This window comes from Semicossyphus pulcher, unplaced genomic scaffold (genome assembly GCF_022749685.1).
Source record: "Semicossyphus pulcher isolate SPU_LCO1_2020_fin unplaced genomic scaffold, fSemPul1.0.p SCAF_4, whole genome shotgun sequence".
Taxonomy (NCBI): Eukaryota; Metazoa; Chordata; class Actinopteri; order Labriformes; family Labridae; genus Semicossyphus; species Semicossyphus pulcher.
Window position 1 is genome coordinate 28,971,236 of NW_027211715.1, and position 16,000 is coordinate 28,987,235.

The 16,000-nt window shown below is 39.7% G+C and overlaps 2 protein-coding genes across 2 annotated transcripts in view; both read left to right on the forward strand.

Moving 5' to 3' along the window:
• Nucleotides 1–13,010, forward strand: part of LOC138608018 (collagen alpha-1(XXIV) chain-like) — a 55,992-nt gene extending 42,982 nt beyond the window's left edge. Inside the window, exons 39-53 of the mRNA XM_069680674.1 lie at nucleotides 596–649; nucleotides 1,852–1,959; nucleotides 5,525–5,632; nucleotides 5,783–5,890; nucleotides 6,941–6,994; nucleotides 7,099–7,161; nucleotides 7,455–7,508; nucleotides 7,735–7,770; nucleotides 8,682–8,717; nucleotides 9,037–9,063; nucleotides 9,829–9,894; nucleotides 9,989–10,157; nucleotides 10,286–10,395; nucleotides 10,659–10,895; nucleotides 11,621–13,010. Of these exons, the coding sequence (XP_069536775.1) occupies nucleotides 596–649; nucleotides 1,852–1,959; nucleotides 5,525–5,632; nucleotides 5,783–5,890; nucleotides 6,941–6,994; nucleotides 7,099–7,161; nucleotides 7,455–7,508; nucleotides 7,735–7,770; nucleotides 8,682–8,717; nucleotides 9,037–9,063; nucleotides 9,829–9,894; nucleotides 9,989–10,157; nucleotides 10,286–10,395; nucleotides 10,659–10,895; nucleotides 11,621–11,767 (1,377 nt within the window). The 3' untranslated portion in view covers nucleotides 11,768–13,010. The remainder of the gene's footprint in view (nucleotides 1–595; nucleotides 650–1,851; nucleotides 1,960–5,524; nucleotides 5,633–5,782; nucleotides 5,891–6,940; nucleotides 6,995–7,098; nucleotides 7,162–7,454; nucleotides 7,509–7,734; nucleotides 7,771–8,681; nucleotides 8,718–9,036; nucleotides 9,064–9,828; nucleotides 9,895–9,988; nucleotides 10,158–10,285; nucleotides 10,396–10,658; nucleotides 10,896–11,620) is intronic.
• An 886-nt stretch (nucleotides 13,011–13,896) lies between these two features.
• The window catches only part of znhit6 (zinc finger HIT-type containing 6), a 37,820-nt gene continuing 35,716 nt past the window's right edge, over nucleotides 13,897–16,000 (forward strand). The window contains exons 1-2 of the mRNA XM_069680456.1: nucleotides 13,897–14,035; nucleotides 14,538–14,603. Coding sequence (XP_069536557.1) covers nucleotides 13,917–14,035; nucleotides 14,538–14,603 — 185 coding nt within the window. The 5' untranslated portion in view covers nucleotides 13,897–13,916. The remainder of the gene's footprint in view (nucleotides 14,036–14,537; nucleotides 14,604–16,000) is intronic.

Here is a 16,000-nt window from a genome sequence, read left to right on the forward strand (position 1 = left end):
AGATCCATCTGTTTTGAAACATTACAGTCAGCCAAGAACTGTGGAAACTTGAAGGATCTGCTGTATTCTCTGTTTCAAATTAAGCGTTGGTGAAGCATTCCTTCAGGGAAATCTCTGCTCGACTGTATATATGTAACTTACAGTGTCAGGGCCCGGAGAGAAAATATAAAAACATCGTGCTAAAGGATTGATGTGTTCATTATTCTTTAAAAACCTTGTTTGTCTTTTTAACACAAAACATACTAATGTAAATAAAGTTGTGTTTATGTTATTCAGCATAATGCTACTGCTGGCATGGGGTATTATTAAAAACATGATGCATTGAATATTCCCCTTGTTAGTGTTGTGCTATATCTTACAGTAAAACACCTCTGGGTGATTTAACCCGACACCATTTGAGGTGTTAAATACACAGTTTCCACTAGTGTATATTTATTTTACTGTCTAAAGTAAAGTACAGAAACAGTCCTGAACTTGGTTTCCCCAGAAGTGTCACATACGTAAGTCTTCAATAAGAGGCGACTGAGATATACAACCTGGTGTTTTTTTGTGACTGTTCGTGAATGTTTCATTCTGCATGTGTGTGTTTATCCAGGGCTCAGCAGGAAAGAAAGGAGCAAGGGGGCTGAGTGGAGCTCCTGGCATTGAAGTGAGTATCACACCAAACAGCAGCAGCAAACCAATTAAGAGCCTGCTTCACTTTGATTAGCTGTGTGGTGATGATGCATTAGGAAACAGCTGAGTACACTGTGTACAAATTGGTTAAAAAGGAGGTAATACTGTCAATCAGTAGCTAATATTATACATGAGTGTTTGCAAGAAAATAACCGGCTGTATTACTGGCAGCAGTGACCGTGCTTTATTCAGAGTAAACATAACAACTGCACAGTATGTCAGGGAAAAGGATGAAGCTTGAGTGACAGAAAATAAGAACAGACAAAGCAGAAGGAACAGACAGAGTCACGCTGTGCTCTTAAAAAGTGATCTCAATGCACTTTATATGAATGTATAATTATAAAAGATAGTTTCCAAGATTGCATTTTGTCGAATGCATTCTGACTCTTTTACTCTCCACTGAGACTGTGTGTTTGTATGCAACCAAAGCCTGCTCAGATATGATAGATCAAACCCACAAATTATGCATCAATATGCAGATATGTACGTTGATAAACATGATAAATCTAAGGGTACATGCTCGGCGAATGGTGCTGCTAAATTAGCTTGAGCTGATTACATAATATAAAATATAATTAAAACAAAGATTTGCACATGGTCTTAATCAATTTGAAGGAATCAAATAGTTTGAAACTTAAAAACGTATGTGCAGCAACACAATACACATGGCAGTACAACAGAATCTGTTGATTAAAACCAGGAACAGTATGTGAGATGGCTCTTAATTCTCAGTTTTTTATTGAAGCCTTTAGAATTCCAAATGGGTATACTTGAATGCCTCAGGATAAAGCTGACAGTACCTGTCAGACATGGTTTAAATTGCTCTCAACTGACTTTCTTTAAGTGTTTAAAATTCAATACATAACCAGTACATACAAACTTTCTTGCTCTGTAACCGATACAAACAAAAAGTCTTGGCATATTCTTTTTGGTCAGCATCTCTTTATCCAGAGTACAGATTTCAGAGGAAGAATAAGAGTGTTAAAACCTGGTGTTATATGAATAGCTAAGGAGTGTTACAGTCTAGACCTGCTCTTTTTGTAAAGTTTCTTGAGATAACTTTGGTCATGACTTTGGGCTATATAAATAAAATTTGATTGATTTAATTTGATTGAAATGTCCTTCAGGCCGAGACTATGCTTTAGTGACACTGTCACTGTTGTTGAAATTTTTCAGGGGCCGATGGGTTTACCTGGACTCACAGGGATGAAGGGTTACCCAGGGACAGATGGCCCCCCAGGACTGACTGGCTTACAAGGATTTCCAGGAAAACAAGGACGACAGGTAATCAACGTGGATATACAACTTAGATGAAAACAATCCAGTGGCAGATGTGCATCAGAGCAGACGAGCATAATGAAGCAGATCAATGAGGAGCAGTACCCCATGCAGACAGGTTGGCGATGCCCAAAAAGTCCAATATAATAACTTCAGATATTAATGGGGACGTGGTTTTGAAGATCTGATTTGCCTGCAGTCTGAGCAAAGACTATTTGGCTGACTCCTCCGCACACAGGAAACCAGTTATATGCTTTGTCTCATAATATTCTTGGTCAGCACTGTAAATGTAGGTCACATAATGAGACAGAGGATTTACTTGCATAACTGAACTTTCAAGAGAATATTTCCTTGTACTGTACTTAGTGCTAAATCTGTGTAGCAGACTTGTGGTCTGTCCAGGAAGGACTTAAGAAGTCAACGATACACCCTCCTCATCTTTACCATTTGAGGACCTTCTCTTTGCAGTTTTCTTGTGTCACTCAACAAAATCTTCGTTGCACTGAGAGATTGATTATAATAATGTTGACATAGGTCCAAACAGTAGAGGTGAAATGCAGCTGCAGAAAAAAAAATCACCTGATTGTTTTTGGCAGCTTTAGACGACAGCTTTCCTCAGGAGACACCAGGAGTATTGACTCACTGCCCATCCCACCATCATGCTACTTTGTGCAACATTATTCCAGTAGCAGAGGGATTTTATGTGACTGCACCTGAACACTTTTCTTCCATGTGTAGTTTTTTAAGACTGAGACAAACAACTGAGATTGACAAATCATTAAATGTCTTATTTGATTGGATTGGCTTCCTCTGGTTGCCACACAGTGGGTTTATACAAATAAATGTGCAGCCAGAGGGTACTGGGATTTCATGCATGAATGTCCTTTTCATTTTTAGCCAAGCATTGCAAAGCCAAGTCCTCTCTGTCATTTACATAATGTTGTTGTGTAAAAGTCTAGAAAAACTAACTCTGGCTACTGATGTTCTTCACTTTGACTGAAAGGTTTCTCGGAGCGGGAGCAGAGTAAGTCCCATAGTGTAGGGCTCCTAAATCACACAAAATACTTTGTATACTCTAGCTTTAGATTTGTCTGATTCATAGAAACCATTTTATATGTGAGCTGTATCGTGGATTGAGCAGATTTCCTTCAGCCTACAGTCTGCTTTAGTAGTCTTAAGTTCTTAAGGATCTCTTTTACTACAAAGCTCTGGAAGCTGTTTCAGCTGTCTGTGAAAAAACTCTACTTTCTATTTCACATGATGTGTTTCTAAAGTGGGAAAGGTACTGTAATAAAACCTCCTCCTGACTGTGCTGGCTGGATGCACAGACCCTGCAGAATAGCTCTCCTGCTCTTTGTTGTTGTAATTCAACATTCCCATAATCATGGTCCATTATCTTCTTCTTCATAGTTTTCCTCATTACCTGCTGCAGTCTTTTCTATTTGGAATCATTTGCACAGTTGAAAGGAAATAGTTACTTTAAACAGATTTGCAAACATTTCCGCTCATGGACAGTAAAAGTTGTGAGCAACAAGAAAGAAATGCAGCAGAGGTCATCCTCTCAATATCAACCCGAGAACGTTCTAACAGCATTTCAGGAACCAGGCTGCTGTTTCAACTTCAAGCACCAGACGGGTTTCATAAAATCAGGAAACAATAATTTGCCTAACTCCATGTTAAGAAGCTTTGAAGAAAGCCAGAGCTTGTTAAAAAATCTCTGGCCATCTTGAATGTACCTCACTGGTATATTTGTGCTTTTCTGGGGCATCATTAGCACCAGCTCTCAAGTGAGCAAAACAATAAATAGTGAACCGTTTGCCTACTTCCTTCCTTGCTCTCTGACGTATCAGTTGTAATTCCCCGGAAGCAACTAGAGGGGTTATAACGGCATGGAAATGTGACCATATCAAATTTGAGATTTTTCTGGGTTTGCAGCTTATTGGAATCATTTGGGATAATGTTGGTACTTCACTTTTGTGATCTGGATATGCAGGACAAAATCAGATACCTTTCAAACTGAGCTCTTAATACCTCTCATTCCTTTGACTGTCAGAAGCTGCTGTTTTTGATGCGCATTGATACAATTTTTCCTATTGCCTCTCTTGGCTTAATGATAGCATCTGTTGCAGTAGTTTTTGTACATGCGTGCAAGTAGTGGCACTGTTTGAAGTTGGAGATCCCGATGAAAGCTTCATAGCAGCTCTGACACAATATATATTTATATTCTATGACATGTTTTTGTTTCTGCTGTCTGCTCTTGGGTCCCCTAATCACTCATTGTTGTCTAACCATAACGGGCCCCTGCTCCCGTGTGTATAATGCTAGCAGAGGTCTGTGTCTGAAAAGCCATGTGTGTAAGGGTTGGAAGGGTCCGTCTTAATTAAACCTCAAAATGATCTTATTAAGCTCATAGATGATGGCTTTTTCTTATGCAAGAGCTTCCAAGCACCTGCAGGCCGGCGGTTCAATCAGTAAGCCTCCTTCAATGTAATTCCAAACTGGATGGAATTCATGGTGATCAAGGAACAGAAGCGGCGTATGTGAGGCGACGACCCACTCAATCTGTTATTCTAATATCATGCGCTCCCTTCTGCCTCACCACACTGCTGATGGAGCAGGAAACCGCTGTGGTCTGTGGTGTGAGAGAAAGCAACTCAGTGACAGGCAGTCAGTTTTATGGGCACACTCAGGGAGCACACTGTCAAGAAATATTATAACCAGGAGAGGCCAGCAGACTTCAGCACTGTGGTTTACAGCTCTGCCTATACAGTCAATTTAGAAATGTGTTTAATTATGAAATAAAAATTGAAACTGAAACATTGAAAAAAGTGAATTTATGAATTCATTGTGTTTTCTGCAGATTTACTAGCTGCTATTTTTCATAGCAATGTCATACACATACACAACATGTATGAAAATATATCCAGTGTTATTCCCTTAAATGAAGGTTAGCTGCATTTATCGTCAAAAAAAAAACCAGTTTGCTTTTCAAAACATCCCAAGATTTGTTTTGTTTTTCTTGTTTAAAGAAGTGTACACCTGGCTTAGCATGTTTTGGCCTAAGGGCTTGATTGCCTATTTTAATACACATCCTGCCATTGACCGTTTTCTTATTGGTACTTTTAATGAAGCCCTGACATAATAAGTTTGAAAGATTGGAAGAAACATCAAATTTACATTCACCCTTACAACATACATTGGTGCCATTTTTTAAATCTTGTGCAATGATGTTCACACACACTGCAGACATTTTAACACTATTACATTGCTCAATAGTCTGGCTTTTTCTCTAACGGACATATGATGCTAGCTCTGAAATATAAGAAAAGTTAAAAAGATTGTGATATTTGAAGTGGAGAAAGACTTTGCACATCTGTTTCAAAGGACAGGTGCGTAGGAGAAGAAAAAATCAGTAAAAGTAAATTCCCGCGCACTGTCCAACTTATTGCTTCCAACGTTTCGTTACCTGTGGAAGTTTACTTGCAATTTATAGTGAAATTCTACATTTTATTCCACATTTTGACGTGACATTGACAAAACATTTTTCCCACCAATTTTTGTGTGCATTCAGGGTCAGAGAGGTTTATTGGGACATGAGGGAGCCGTTGGACGACCAGGTCCCAGAGGAGAGCTTGGTTTTCCTGGACTTCCTGGAGAAAGAGGACCGCCTGGTCAAAAGGTGAAATGATAATAACAATAGATATTTACCGATGATATACTGTATGTTTTCCCACAAGTGCATGAAACTGATTTTAGAGGACATACTGTTTTTAAATTAAGTGTCATAACAATAATCTCTCCAACGGTTTTAATTCCTGTCCTTTATCAGGGAGAACTTGGACTACCAGGTGACCGGGGATCCTCGGGATTGAAAGGCATGGAGGGGGCAACAGGTGACCAGGGCAGGAAAGGGGACTTTGGACCCAAAGGACAGCCAGTAAGTATATGCAGGTGTTTGTTATTTGAAGTCTGTGTTGAAATGAAAATCAAGTTTATTTTTATAACCTGTAAAAATTCTGTCTCAATATTAGTCTTGCAGATGTTATTTTATAGAGACATCAGATTCATACTTTTTTCTTTTGGGTCATTTAAATTTGTCTTTCACACAAAAAGTATCTTGATTTGTTGTCATAACAGCGGAGGTCGCTTTTTATAGAATACCATCTCTAGGAATGTTTGTGGTTAAACAGGGTTTTATAAGCTTATATACATTCTTTAATGCCTCTCTAAATATAGCTTCAGGGGTTTGGATCCATGGTGGGATTTAAAAAGCGTGTGTCTGACACTTTTCCACCCTGAGTGGAGTAACAAATTATCTGGGCGAGACCGGCAATGGAAACATTTGGCCTGGTAAGGCCAAGTTATGTAAGATCCTCACACTCCAGAGACATGAAAAAGAGGTGCTCCACTTTTCTTATGTAACTCCTCAAAGATGAAGAAAGAAAAAGAAACAACATTCAATTCTCTTCTCTCCCCTCGCTCCAGTCATTTGCTCCATTGATGCTCGTGAAACAGAGAGCAGACTCAGGCCCTTGGGTCAGATCCTTTTACACTTTTGGTGAATAGAGTTTCTTGGTCAAAGTGGCTGGCCCGAAAACCGAGCTGTGGATGACTGGCTGTACAAACACCGTGTGTCTGCCACCCTGAGCGACAGACAGTACTCAGACACAGAATAGGCAACAGACACCAAACCCTACAGTGTGTAAGGGTGTGTGAATATGGGCTGGCACTACTATACATCCGGAATACTACTTCCAGACATAAAGCCTTGTGTGCTTCTTTTGAAATAGATAAATTACATATTAAAAAGCCATCTTACTACACTGTGTCTGTAGCTGTAGGTATAAAATAGAATGAGAAGTAACAAAAACATTTGATCACAGACTGTTTACACTTGTTTATGATATGACATGTTTTCCAGCAATGTGTAAAAAAAAAAGGCAAGGTTCCACCGTTGTTAAGATGCTCCTTCCTTTTCTGCGTATAGGGGGAATCTGGAGATCTGGGAATGGTTGGTTTACAGGGCTTTCCAGGACCACAGGTAAGAGACTGAGTTGCTAAACAAAAGAAACAGTATACAAATGATAATGATAATCCTGTGTGTGACACACATGGACTGACGAGACCTCTTTTTCCTTCAAACAGGGGCCGAATGGTGATTCGGGATTCCGAGGCTTCCCTGGCCCAAAAGGCCCAATGGGTACCCTGGTAAGTTTAATGAAAATAACAAAGATGGCCGCTCTCCAGATTAACTGTTAAGAGGTGAACCCCAGTAGTAGAATGATATGAAAAGAATTACAGGAAGAAATGTACAGCTGTCCCCAGATGTGTAACGAAAGACATATGAAGACACAGACACAATGTAGAGTACACACACATTTCTTTGCAATCACCTCCACGCAACACACTGTGAGGTCTTGTGGGATACATTGTAACCACTGTCTTGAGAACGTGTACATTCAGACTTGTTTATTCACTCTGAACCGTGCTGTTTGTTTCAGGGATTCACTGGACCTGTAGGCCCTGAAGGAATGATGGGCCCAGTGGGGAAACCTGTAGGTTTCTGTGTGCATCAGAATTACATAATGAAAAGAGTGTGTTCAGTAAATTCTGTAGTACTGAGAGCAGTGTTGATATTGATGTTGTAAAAAGTAATGAGAGATTTTCTTTCACTTTTAACCAAGTTTATTAAGTGGCCAGGTGCTAATTCAAGCTCGTCTAGCATGCAGAGTGGGAAACAACGTTGTATATGTTTTCATGATGTTCATTTCTTTCCCTCAGGGGCCAAGAGGTCCAAATGGAATCGAAGGCGAAATGGTAAGCTTTGATTAAAACCAGTAATAAAACTCAGTCAGAGTGATTATATGATCATGGTCCATACTTTGTGATCACAGCATCATGATTCTATCTACTTAAGTGTCAGTCTTTAATTCCTTGCAAGCGTTGTAGGGCCAGTTGTCTTGGCGTCACATCAAATCAAATTGTGTTGTATAACAAAAAGATGATGAAGGCTGTGTTTAAAGATGCATGAACGCTTATGTTCAGTGGTAGTTTTGTTTATATGGCTGACAGTCATGGTAAAGTGAGTCATAGTGAAAGTAGCTGTTACCCAGTGTTTCCTGGAGCTCACTGTGGGGCCGTACAGTACTCTTGTACCCTCTTGTGTAAACACAGTTTAGGAAATGCCTTGTCAAAATGTTAGCATGGCAAACCACAGTGCAGCCTGCATATTCACTTCTACAATCCTTCTCTGAGTCAGTAACGCAAACTGTAGTAAGATCTCACATCATCTTAAAGCCTCAAGCTTTCATTGTAGCCCTTTCTCAAACACTGATGATGTCAAATATGTGCACTCTCACATATATGGACATGAACTATCTGGTAGCTCACCAACACACTTTCTAAAGTCCGGCTGCCCCAGGTAGCTACTATAGAATAGTCAGCCAGAGGTGGCAGTAGGTTACCACTGTGACTGTGTACAGAGAGAGACACAGTCAGAATCCTGTTGCTGTTCCTCACAGCATCACAGAGAAACATATACGAAGAAACAATGACTCAGTTATGCCTCATTATACTTACTGTAATGTTGGTTGTAGTTACAGCGCTAAGCTGGTAAAGAGGTATTCATAATAAGGGGAAGGGTATTCACATTCACAACAGAAAATAAATACACAATTTATGCATTTAGCCATTTAAACAGTAACTCTAGAAGTGTGTCCTACTTTCAGGGGCCTCAAGGACCACAGGGAAGTCCAGGACCCAGAGTAAGTATAAACCTAACTATCACATTTCAGCTTTATAATACACAAATCATATACGTTTAACTGACACAAGACTGCACACAAGACAGTTTGAGATCACTGGCTGCATTGCCAAATTGACAATTGCAAATTTCAAATGAATTTGTTATATATTAAAAAATCTACTAAAACTTAAAGACTACTTTAATTCAAACACATTTTATCATTCCAGTCAGGACAGTTCTCTGTTTGCAGACTGTTTATAATGTATCTTAAGAGGCCACTGACACAGACATGGTTTACTTGGTCACTCATTTTGTCTCCTTCTTTCCTGCCACTTTAGGGACCTCCTGGTGCTCCAGGTCCATCAGTAAGTGCTTCATGTCAATCAAGTAGACAGAATCGGCCAGGAAAATAAATGAATTTATAGATTTTAGATCTGGTTGAACCATGTTTCCTCAACAGCTTGTTTGTATCAATCTCAGTCTGGCTGGTGTTTGGTTTAAGGAACAAAGAGAGATGTTAAACGTGTGTGACTCAGTGCAACAGAGACAAATGATAGGAGCCATTCTCTGCCAGCAGAGCAAAGCCAGGATGTGAGAGAGCCTGGGGGAGCAGTTTTTGCTTGCTTTTTTGCTTAATTATAGATGACCAACACATCCTCCATCTCAGTGATGAGATGAAGAAACTCTTTCATTCTTTTTGCATTGGTGGTGGAGATCAATGATTATCCTATTCTGTTACTGTGATAGAAACCTCCCACACATGGATAACCTGCAGCTTTCTGCTATCTGAATGGCCTTTTCCTGTTTGGGATATTCTAAGAACAAAAACAACCATATCAGATGGCTTTTTTTGTTTACATACTTTATGTGATAACTGTAGTGTTTATGCAGAGTGGAATATGTTATTCCTCCCCCTACTGAAGTCAGGAATGTGATGGTTTGTTGATGCAAGGCTTATTTTACTGCTTTCCCCTGCTATTAATGATTTCTCTGTGCACTGTAGAGTATTGAAACTGTCATGTTTCCTTGAACCAGAGAACTCGCCTGTGGATTACAATCTTTTAGTCAAATAAAAACCATCGTTCTTGCTGTTTTTATCATTCTGAATATGTTGCTTTTGAATCCTACAGAGGCAGATATATGATGACTCGGCAGTCTACGGTCTGTCTGACTCTAACGCTGCCTTTAGGACAGAGGTACGACACTGACACTCACTCAGAGGTGGATTCTGTTGTTGTTGTTGTCAAAGATATAATTATGCAGTTTGACATTGTTGTCTGTCCATTTTAGAGTTTCCAGAACACAGAGATGAACCTGCCAGACCAGAATACAGAGATACTGAAGACTCTACGTTACCTGAGCAGTGTGATCGAGAGCATCAAACAGCCTCTTGGCACGCAGGAGAACCCGGCTCGTGTCTGCAAAGATCTGCTCGACTGTCATCACAAGCTTAACGATGGTGAGAGTCTCACATACCTGATACTGAAAGGGAGTTTTTTTGTTTCACAACTTAAAGCATTTGTAGATGCATGTTACTATCATAGAATAGTCTTTTTCACCTGTCTCACTGTCTCTTTGTTCTTTCAGGTTGGTTCTGGGTCGATCCAAACTTGGGCTGCATTTCTGATGCCTTCAAGGTCTTCTGCAACTTCACTGCAGGAGGGCAGACCTGTTTACATCCAGTGGCCTCTAATAAGGTAACAGTGGAGTTGTGAAATGATTTACATAAAAAGTATTTAAAGGTGAAAATAATTTCCTCACATTTTGAGACCTGCAGCTGTGAGAAAACCACACCCCAAACAAATACAAAACAATCCTCTACCTTGTCCTTTGCTTTATTGAAGGCAACATTTTAACAATTTGTGTTACAGGTTTTCAAATGTTAAAAATGCAAGTCTTTATCCCGTAAGTGTTTATGAAAGCATAATGATCAAACTAATGTTTCTGCTCCCCTCTCCAGATGGCCTTTGGTGTAGGAAAAGTCCAAATGAAGTTTCTCCATTTGCTGAGTACTGAGGCCAGCCACAGCATCACACTCCACTGCCTGAACGATCCTCCCTACAGCACTGCAGACAGCTTCAGCTCCACCGGATCCATACCACAAGACGACACCACACTTCGGTTTCGTGGCTGGAACAAACAGATGTTTGAGAAAGACACACTACTTGAACCACACGTGCTACAAGATGAGTGCAAGGTAACGAGCGGGGCAGAGAACTGAATCAGGAAATCCTATCTCCTCATGAAATAAGAGAGATGTGACAACTTCATTTTATTGCATTCAGCCTTTACTTAATGAGATTTAGTCCTGTCTTGATGATCTTTTGACACAATCATTACCTTTTGCTGTGTTTAGAAAATGAGTAATAACTGGTTTAGGGGGTAATTATCAAATGTAATGTGTAAAATTGTGTGTATCAGATGCATCGGCGACTTGGTGGAAATTTAGGGTACAGCATAAGATGAATACACTTTGGCAGAGCTGCATTTTAATGCTTAAGAAACTCACAAAAAGACTATATCTATATTTGACAAGTTATGTTAGACCTATAAAAGAACCCGACTGATATATCCTAATTTGTCTATGAAAGCCTTCTGGAAAAGTCTGTTATATGTATGAAACTAGAGCAGTGCCCACTCAGGATTTTGGCTTCCAGTTTTGCTGCTTGCAATCTTGTGGGTTGCCCATTTGGAGTGGGAAGACTGTTTGGCTGCTTGCACTTATGTTGAGAGCTGCTGTATGGCTACTTGCAGGCGCTCATCAGATAGACTTTACAATCAACAGTGCATTCCCTGCATTGGTCCTTAACAATACATTGCCAAGTTGTGAGGTCAACCTGATAGTTGGATGTATTTTATCAATTAGGAATATGAACCAAATAAGTAACCCTTTGTCTCTCTCTTCCAACCATCCTCTCTCAGATCCAAGATGGCAGCTGGCACCAGTCACGTTTCTTCTTCCATACTCAGGACAGTCGTCAGCTACCGATTGTAGACATACAGGAATCTCCCACATCACAACCCAACAGTCAGCGCCATATAGAAATCGGTCCGGTCTGCTTCCTCTGACACCAACACCACCATCCTGCACCCTTTATACATGAACTGCCAAAGGCTGTTACAAAAAATGGCTGCCTACCAAAGAGCGAGCTCCACCTGAGTTTGTCGTGGTTCTTGGAAACGGGGCCTGTCATCTCCAATGAAAGGCAGATCTTCATGGAAGAACTCTGTGAAACATCCAGGCCAAGACGGCCGGAGGAGAACCGCGTACGCCAATATTTATCAATAATTGTGTAAAGTATGTTTTGTTAATAATTGTTAGTCCAATGGTGCTTAGGTTGGCTGTACATGGACCCATAGTTCTCCCTGATCACAGGGTGGGGCCTCACTAAGCAGCCGCCTATCCAAAACCCCTAAACACACACCTTCCTCTCACCCCCCAAACACACCCAGACCATCCTAAGCAGAGGCCTAACCCGAAGGAGCGTTTCAGGCCTCTACGTAGGAGCACTGTCTAACTAAAGGTTTTTATGAGTGCAATAGCATGGATAATGTGTGACTGCTTTAAATATTTCATTTTTCAATCAAAGGCTTTATTTTACATTGTTTTCATGATGTTTTTGTCTTTGGTCCCGCCCAGATCGACCTGTACATCTTGACAGATGGTGCTCTACCTCTACCTGCTCGTTTGCTTTCTAGAATAGTCGCTCATGTCAAGTTAGATTTTTTTTTTTTTTGCCTTTGTGTTGTATGTACCGGTTACATCAAGATTTGTTATGTTGTATAAGTACTTATGTTGATTTGGTCATTTCTAATTTATGAACCATTTTTGATACACTACATATTTTTTGTAGCTTTTCCTTTAATGTGGTAGGTTCTTCAGGGGAAACCTATCATTGGTGCTGCAAGAATGAGTCATCAGTGAGTTTTTACATTTCCTGTGAATATATTGACGGCATACTGTATGTTTATTTATATCCTTTTTGTGTTTCTTTTGTTCACATTACTGTACCACAGTAAGTTATACTCTCAGAGAACTATTTGGTCAACCACAACTCAGTCGAAAGAAGTATTTATGTTTTAAAGGGTGTGTGTGTGTGTTCACATCTGTGACCGTATGTTTATCATACTGTTATTTCAGTTCATTGAGGTGTGGTCAGGTGGACTGGCAGCTACAGTAGGCCAGAGTCAGAAAACACAGTCATCATATTCTTAAGTTATATTATCTTGAACAAAGTGTAATTATATAAAGTCTGTGGAGGATACGGTTGGATGCAAATGTGTAAATAATAAATAAGTTGACAAAAATAAATGGAACATTTTATCCTAACATGGTTCTGTTCTTTATTTATACAGTATTTATGGTTAAAAATGGGTTCAGATTTCCTCCAGGGTGACTCGACTCAAGAAAATGTGATAAGATGCTCTCCAGGGTTCACTTAGTTGATATGTTTGATAAGATGGCCGTAAAAGGGTGCCCTTTAATCAAGAAATTGTGATAAGATGCCCTCTAGGGTAACCTGGATTGGAGAAAATGTGCTGAGAAAATTTTATAAAGTGACCTTTAGTGGAGAAAATAAATCCACCTTCAGGGGGGACTGAAATGGAGGAAATGTGGTTGGAGGCCCTTCGGAGAGATCTATTGGCATAGAAAATGTGATCTAGTGCCCTCCGAGCCGTGCAAAGGAGATAAGATGCCCTCCATGGTGCCTTTTTGTTGCCCCTGCCCCTCTGACAGCTTGGGCCCACCACTGCTCACACATGCACACACCTTAGAGAAATATGAGTGCATGTCTAACACTATCTAAACCCACCACATTAAATTGTGTAAACAAAAAGTTGGATAGGAACCAGACCTGCGAATAAACACCTGAAGTACTGTACTGAACGCTCTACAATAACAGCTACTCTAGGGTCATTAAACAATCTACAGATGGCCACAGAATGAGCTTTACAATGAGAAAAACTATATTGTTACTCTGAGCAAACATAAGCTCTAAATTTTTGATTGTTTGTGTTTATTTTATTTTATTTTATTGATATTTTGCTCTGTGTTTACTCTGCCATCGCTTAAGGACGTTGTAGTTCTCCTCCACTAACACCAGGAGGCGCCGGTGAGCTAATATCCCACCGGAACTCATCTCCACGTGCTGCATGCAGGAAGAGGGTTTGTTTTGATGCTGCCCGGTTGTATCCAACGTGTGTCTTCACTCCTGTAATGTGCTCTGCTATAATTCTACCGACAACGGTCAACATGTCATCTGTGGGGAGCCAAGAGGAAAACAGCGGTCCGGAAGAAGAGCTGAGAGGGACTAAAAGGAAGATTTCTCTCTCCAAGTGGGTGTTTTATCAGACAGCAAGTCAGGAGCTAACTGCTAACTAAGCTAGCGAACAGGGCTATGTGTGCTTCAGTGTCTGTTTGCCGAAGCTCGGTTTTGACAGTTGTTGAAGTTATTAAGATTTGTAGATATCACTATTAGTTATTAGAACACAAGGTAGCGCTATGAGCTAAAGTTAGCTACAACGCTAGCAGCTAGTTTGCTTAAAGACAACACTGCCTTCAAACTTTCAAGCTGTCATTTTTATGCTTATCCTTGTCTTCTTTATCCTATAATCTCTTGATTCTAAGAGTTATGTCGCCTAAACTTTGTCGCCATAAGATTTTACTTATATATCAGAACCTTACCTGTTGAATGTCTTCATTTCTGTCTAGAAAAGGTGTAAATGTTGCCCTTTGAAGTTGCTCAGTTTTCTTGTGACACCCTTAGTATTAGTTCAACTTCATAAGTAACTATCTGTAACTCATGTTCATCATGCTATCATGTTGTCTGTCTTGCAGCTGTGGTGTGTGTGGATCAGGGGAGGCGAAGTACAGATGTCCCGCCTGTCTTTCCCATTCTTGCAGGTGAGATTCTTGCTCAAGTAATGCAGTTATTTTATTGGCAATAAACAGCCCTAAAGGTCCTTAAACAAAGTGGAAGGGTCACAATATAATAAAAGGGATAAGTCAGGGAAAATGTTACATTCAAGACAATTATGTTTAGTTTTTTCTAATGTCCACACTAAGATAGGATAAGATTGACTTAATTGATGAAATTCACTTGTTACAACAGCTCAAAGTAAAGGACAGGGAAAACAAGTGATGGATAAAAAAAATGCAAAAGACAAGAAGTCAGTAAAATAAGTCAAAACACACGGTGTTGATAAGTAAGGTGACATATTGCAGAATAAATAACAATTGCACATGAAAAGTAATTGCACAGACATAATCGCACGGTATGGATGAGGTAATAAAAATGCAGAAATATATATACGAACGTATGATATTATACTATAATAATATGTTAAGTTTAATTTATTAAGTTTACAACCAGTGAGTTGTAAAGACTGAGATTTAATGTATTTAATTCACTTATTATGTCACTTTGTCAATGTTAAATGACATACATCTTTAGATTGTGTGACGGCATCTTTTTCTCATATTGTTAGATTATTAAGCAACTGAATATGTTAACTGAGGCTACGGTTCACCAATCAATAGCCATATCCTTTCTATAATGTATTCAACAGCCTGACAATAAATATTAGCAATGCTAATGCTAACGCTCATGTTCCTTGATGCTCAGCACCAAGTTGTTTTGAAACGTGTGTTATCCAAACTTTGTGTGTCTTGGACAGTTAGCAATGATAGTGTCACTAAAGCAAGCAGTACCAGCCAATCTTATGCCTTTGCCTTAAGTCAAAATTAACACTTTGTCGCTAACATCTTAAGTGGCATATTCCCACTAAAAATGCTCCAGTCCTTTGTGTCCATGACCTCGGACAGATTTGTAATTTTGAGCAAAATTGTAAGCAGACTTTCCCAGAATTATTCCCCCTTTTCCGTGTCACCAGGAAGATATGTAGTTGTTTATATTGTTAAAATGTCAGCGAGATGACATGATTTACTGTAGTAACAGTGGATAGTTCCCTTGTCATATTATTTCATGCAGTATCTAAGCTGTATTCCATCTGTGTCTGATATGACCACAGCAGAGAAAACATTCAGTCCTTTTTGGGGGGGAAAAACAATAATCACTGAAGAGTTATGTTTATAAAATCTGTTCTACCTCCGCGTGCAGTAATGGAATATTTGATTGACTCATGGCCATGTTTTTGTTTTTACTGACTGACCTTTATTTTAATTCAACGCCAGCAACAACACGCCATCAGCACTGGCAATAGTCCATGGCCTATTCCTTGATATTCTGTGGCTCCTGAAGCGTTTACAACTTAACCTTTATGTACTGAATGTCATATTGA